This window comes from Littorina saxatilis, linkage group LG2 (genome assembly GCF_037325665.1).
Source record: "Littorina saxatilis isolate snail1 linkage group LG2, US_GU_Lsax_2.0, whole genome shotgun sequence".
NCBI classification, from domain to species: domain Eukaryota; kingdom Metazoa; phylum Mollusca; class Gastropoda; order Littorinimorpha; family Littorinidae; genus Littorina; species Littorina saxatilis.
In genome coordinates, this window is record NC_090246.1 from 21,923,476 (window position 1) to 21,929,475 (window position 6,000).

The following is a 6,000-nucleotide window of genomic DNA, read 5'->3' on the forward strand; positions in this document are numbered from 1 at the left end:
CCCGTGTGCACGCATGCGCGCGATAAAGAACACAAGTTCAAAGCGAAAGTGTCAGGGCTTGGAAACACGAACACACGCACGAAGAAAAAAGAAAAAGAAAATGGGTAGGGCCGTACTGTATGGCAGCTCGCTTTCCCCAGTGAGAAAGCAGCCCGAATTTCATTGAGGGTAACCTCACAGGACTATATGAAATCTTAGCCTTATCCTAATACTTATCCTGTCGATCCGGCCTTGTTGATCTTTGTCAAATTTCAAGATCACTGTGGGATCGAGTTCCGACCAATAAGAAGTAAATTATCATTTGCTTGTTTGTGTAGAGAGATAAAGCGCAGCAGATAATTTCTTTCTGATTTATTGATGGCCGCAGAGAGAAAGAGAGAGTTACATACAGAGATACCGAGAGTGATCTTTATTTTACAAGAGAGAGAGAGATGGATGGATGGATGGATGGATGGATTGTTTAATTGTATAACCAGTGGATTGGTTTTTACAATGGTAAAAAAAGAAAATGTACAGAAGCAGCATTTCACGTAACCAAAGCAAAAGTATATACATGATATTACACTGACGTAATCGTTGATGTACAAAATTTTGACAGATGCCTGCTAATAAAGTCAGCATACAGGCACACTCACACACACACACACACACACACACACACACACGCACACACACACACACACACACACACACAAGCAAACAAACAAACAAACAAACACACACACACACACACACACGCGCGCGCGCGTGTGCCGTGCCGCACGTAAATACGTACATATAATAAATATATACACCATAGCAAGCAGAGTTGCACACATCATCAAAAAAGCCCCAAATTTGTTTGCCCATTCAAAAAACAACAAGTCGCGTAAGGCGAAATTACTACATTTAGTCAAGCTGTCGAACTCACGGGATGAAACTGAACGCACTGTATTTTTTCACCAAGACAGTACACACACCGTATTCCGTGGTTGCACTAGGCAAATCTGTCCGAAGCGGTTGCACCCGTATTTTTCTGTCCGAAGGGAGACACGCGACGTAAGTTTCTGCACAAAATCACCTGTAATTCCTCACAAATGACATATCATCACAAAACTACCGTTTGTACTTTGGCCTAAGGTGTCATAGCATCATATCATCGATTTGTTTCATTGCTTCAATGTGTTTGTGAACGTTGGCCTTCAAGTATTTACACATTTCAAGCGCATTATGTGCAAATTTTGACTTTCCGCAGTTACTAGGGAAATTCAAGCACATGAGAAAGGCTACACGCGATTGTAATGTGATCTATGGTCATTTCTTGACATCTGGGTCAGATGGTATGATTTAAAGTGGTGCAGGAGCGTCATTAGTCATTAGTAATACTTACCTCCCGGCTTAGGCTATTCCCGTCCGAGGTCGCTCGTGTTTTTGAGAAGAGAATGCGCGTTTCTGCTGATGATAAATGAACACGTCAAGACAGATACGTGCAGAGAGTGTTGTCATTTCATAGCCCTTGAATAAACTTGTACTTTTTTAGTACGTTTCAGTCAAGGCTAAAGGAAGAGTGAGTGCCAGGTGTCATTTTGTCACTGCCGAACTGAAGAGTCGACCGCGGCTTCTCAAGTTAAAGGCTGTTGCAACTGAAACAAACACGCAAGACGTATAATTATGTACTAAGGTTGTTTTCAAGCTGCAAAGAATGTAGACGACTGTCGCGAGTGTAACTGCATTAGTAGAGCTGCGGGCTTTGTCTTGGACACGTCTCATTATTAGCTGTTAGGCCGCGGCTGACAGAGGTTCACACAGCGCCACGTGCTAGAAAGACGACTGGCCAACCACAGCTGCGTCTTGCCAGGCACATATTAATCAACAACAACAACAAGGAAAAGATAGTCATTAATAAACAAGAATAGAAACAGAGGCGGAAGATTATGGGATCGCCTCTTTACAACCTGACTACTGGACACGCCGCGATGCGTGCCGCTGGAAGAACCAACTACAGCTGCGTCTGCCGTCAACAAATTAATTAAAAATAAAAATAAAATTCAAAAAAACGTTAAAATTAAAACTGAAGAAAGAACGAAACCGAAAGAAAAAAAAACCACAAAGAAAGATGCAAGAAAATCAGAATGAAATATTGTAGGCTCAAATCTTGGAGCCAGACTGATAGATGGAGGAAGTGTCCCTGTAACCTTGGTGGTGGAAGGAGTACGTGCTGCAACTCACGGTGTGTTTAGTGTTATTCCCAGTTCTCTGCCTCTTCGCATCGAGCACGTGCGTCACTTCTCTAAGGTGGCAGAATCATATTACTAGTTCTTGCAATCATGTTTTACGATCGCCGAAAGTAAGTCTTATTTGGTTGTTGTTGTTGTTGTTGTTGTTGTTGTTGTTGTTGTTGTTGTTGTTGTTTTCTTCTTTTTTTTCTTCAGGTTTTAAGTTTTATCAGAGATCAGTTGTGTCGTAAATTCAAAGCACGCAACCCCGTTGTATTATTTTGTTATATTTGATACAAGTCACTTTTATGAAGGCAAACAATCATTCTAGTGAAATAAAATGACGGAATGGGCTCCATAATTGAGCATAATTTGGTCATTTGTCTATCTATTCGAGCAAAATGTATAGTTTCGGTCATAATAATTGTTTTCTCCCTTTAATTGCTTGTCACTTTTGTTTACAAATTGGCATCGCCGTAGTTTCCTTCGAAGGGCCACACAAATTGGGTCTTACATGTGCAGAGTCTTTTATGTTTGATGGTTTTGCTGCTGTGCGGATGTACGGAATGGTTGGGAATGAGAAGTGTTTCTTACAAGAGTTTAAAAGACGTTTACAAGATTGTTTTTGTCAAGAATGGTTCTCCTTTTTAGAATGCAGTGAACGTTTCGACATTTATAATTGTTACAAAACATGCTTGGAAAAAGAGAAATACATTGAATTAATCGAAGATATTAAGTACAGAGTTGCTCTTACTCGTTTCCGCGCAGGAGTATCCGAAATCAACGCTCACAAGTTTCGGTACGCACCAAACCAAACGACAAGAAACTGTCTCTCTGTACAGCTGATAAAGAAGATGAACACTATGTTGTATTTTTATGTCCTTTTTATCAAGACCTTCGAGCAAAGTATCTGAAAATCTCGAACTCTAAGACGCTGCAACAACAACTTGTGTATTTCTGTGGCAGTAATGAGGATAATGTGATGAACAGCTTCAGCAGATTTGTGTTCTTCATGTTACAGAAGAGACGAACCCTTATAAATCAGGTTCAGTTACATGTCATCAGGGTCTTAATGTATTTGTTGAATTTTATGCGTGACTATAATTTACAACTGTGCAGATACTATTGCTGTTATTTTAACCACTAGTGTAAGGGGCTGTGGCCTTAGACAATTAAAGATTTGTTCTTGTTCTTGTTCTCTCTCTCTCTCTCTCTCTCTCTCTCTCTCTCTCTCTCTCTCTCTCTCTCTCTCTCTCTCTCTCTCTCTCTTTCTCTCTCTCTCTCTCTCTTTCTCTCTCTCTCTCTCTCTCTCTCTCTCTCTCTCTCTCTCTCTCTCTCTCTCCTTTTTGTTTAACTGTTTGTATCATTGATTGATGGGAGTATCAATGGCAGGAATCACGACAATACATTCCATACTTTATTTGATACTAGATGATTACCGGCTTCGCCGGGTACCGGCTTCGCCGGGAAGAAGTAGAGCCGAATACCAGGCTGCGCCTGGGACCCGGCAAAGCCGGGTGTACGCCGGCTTTTCCAGCGCACGAAGGAAGGGAGATCTAAAAATAGTAACGTGCAGTGACCTTCTTAAAATAGTAACGTAGTAACGGGAATATGGATTGACGCCACACGAAGGAAGGGAGATCTAAAAATAGTAACGTGCAGTGACCTTCTAAAAATAGTAACGTAGTAACGGGAATATGGATTGACGCCACACGAAAGAAGGGAGATAAGCGCGCAAAACAAAACACTGGAGAAGATAAGGAAGAGTTATTGGGAATGTCTTCTTCTTCTTCTTCTTCTGCGTTCATGGGCTGAAACTCCCACGTACACTCGTGTTTTTTGCACGAGTGGAATTTTACGTGTATGACCGTTTTTACCCCGCCATTAAGGCAGCCATACGCCGCTTTCGGAGGAAGCATGCTGGATATTTTCGTGTTTCTATAACCCACCGAACTCTGACATGGATTACAGGATCTTTTCCGTGCGCACTTGGTCTTGTGCTTGCGTGTACACACGAAGGGGGATAAGCCACTAGCAGGTCTGCACATAAGTTGACCTGGGAGATCGGAAAAATCTCCACACTTAACCCACCAGGCGGCCGCGACCGGGATTCGAACCCTCGACCTTCCGATTAAGAGGCCGACGTCTTACCACCCCGCCACAGCGCCCGTCATTGGGAATGGATATAGTGGATCTACAGAAAAACCAAAATCGGTTCAGCGCTGCGCGCTGAGAGCACGTGTTGAAATATCTCATGGATGAGGTTGTGTCCGGGGTGTAGCTGAATACGGTCTCCAAATTTGACACACAGACACACAGACAGACACTAGTCGTATATATATATAGATATAAATATACACATGATAAGCAATACATTAACAAGGACTGAAACTCCATGTCAGAAACTGGGGGGGGGGGGGGGGGGGCACAACGACCGCTTACTTTTAAAGTACTTTGATGTATTGATTTCCAGGGTGCAGAGGATAAGGTACTCTCAGCTTATGTTTGAAAGCCCAGGCACTGATGGCTGATGCAGTTACATGTGTGTGTGTGTGTGTGTGTGTGTGTGTGTGTTTGTGTGTGTGAGAGCTTATCCTTCATTTAGACATGATGTTAACTACCCAGTACCTATCACATCATCAATACTGTGAGTCAGTGAGAAACTCTTGCTATTTCCATCATGATTTCCCTTGTCACCTGCAGTCATTATACAAACAAGTCACTTAGGCAATCATACAACGTACCACACTCCACTCTGGACCTTGTCTCCAAATTGGTGGATTTCTGGTATTTTCAAAGCTTAAGGGATTATTCTTGAGATCCACAGATTTTGCTTCATTGTTTTGAGCAGGTTTTAATGATATTATAAAAGCTGGTGTGGGCGTGAATGCATGCGTGCATGTGTGTGTGTGTGTGTGTGTGTGTGTGTGTGTGTGTGTGTGTTTTCTGTGTGTGCTGCTTTTTACAGGTTTTGATTTTTATATCTGTTGAACTTGATGTAACCCTTTTCTGTTGTTTTGTGTTTTGCAGACAGTCATGTGCACTGTTCTTCAAGTCAGATCCACTGAAGATCGTGCAGGCCTTAGGACAGTACATGTATGATGATGAGGGGCACAAGTACCTCGACTGCATCAACAATGTTTGCCATGGTGAGAGTCTTTTTTTTTTGCGTTTTTTTTTTCTTGGGCCTTATCATCTTTGTTTAGCCTGCTTCTTTTTTCTTTTCCTACCTTTTCTTCTGAGTTTGCTCTTATTCTCAAGTTAGACTTTCAGTGTGTGTGTGTGTGTGTGTGTGTGTGTGTGTGTGTGTGTTTGTGTGTGTGTAGAGGGGGGTTGGTGTGAGTGTGTGTGTGTGTGTGTGTGAATGTATGCATGCATACCTGTGCAAATCTCTGCGTGTGTGGGTGCATGCGTGCGTGTGTGTGTGTGTGTGTGTGCGGTGTGTGTGTGTGTGTGTGTGTGCATGCGTGAATGTGCATGTGCAGGCCCGAACAATTTTTATTTTTGAAAAAATTTTCAATCAGAGATTACTGATTAGTCTGTTGAAACCTTTCAACAGAGCTCTCGCCTCATGTGGTTATGATTTGGAAGCTTAGGACTAGGTTAACTTAGTTTCAAACCCTAAACACTACACACATTTCTTTTCCAGTGGGCCACTGCCACCCCAAAGTGGTTAAGGCCGGAGCAGATCAGATGCGAAAGCTCAACACTAACTCACGTTTCCTGCATGACAACTTGGTCATGCTGGCCAAGCGTCTGTCTGCCACCATGCCTGCCCCGCTGTCTGTCGTCTACTTCACCAATT

At 42.6% G+C, this 6,000-nt stretch overlaps 1 protein-coding gene across 1 annotated transcript in view; it reads left to right on the forward strand.

The window, feature by feature from the left end:
* LOC138958481 (5-phosphohydroxy-L-lysine phospho-lyase-like) overlaps positions 1 to 6,000 on the forward strand; it is a 44,206-nt gene that overhangs the window by 20,414 nt on the left and 17,792 nt on the right. Inside the window, exons 2-3 of the mRNA XM_070329643.1 lie at positions 5,226 to 5,344; positions 5,845 to 5,998. Coding sequence (XP_070185744.1) covers positions 5,226 to 5,344; positions 5,845 to 5,998 — 273 coding nt within the window. The remainder of the gene's footprint in view (positions 1 to 5,225; positions 5,345 to 5,844; positions 5,999 to 6,000) is intronic.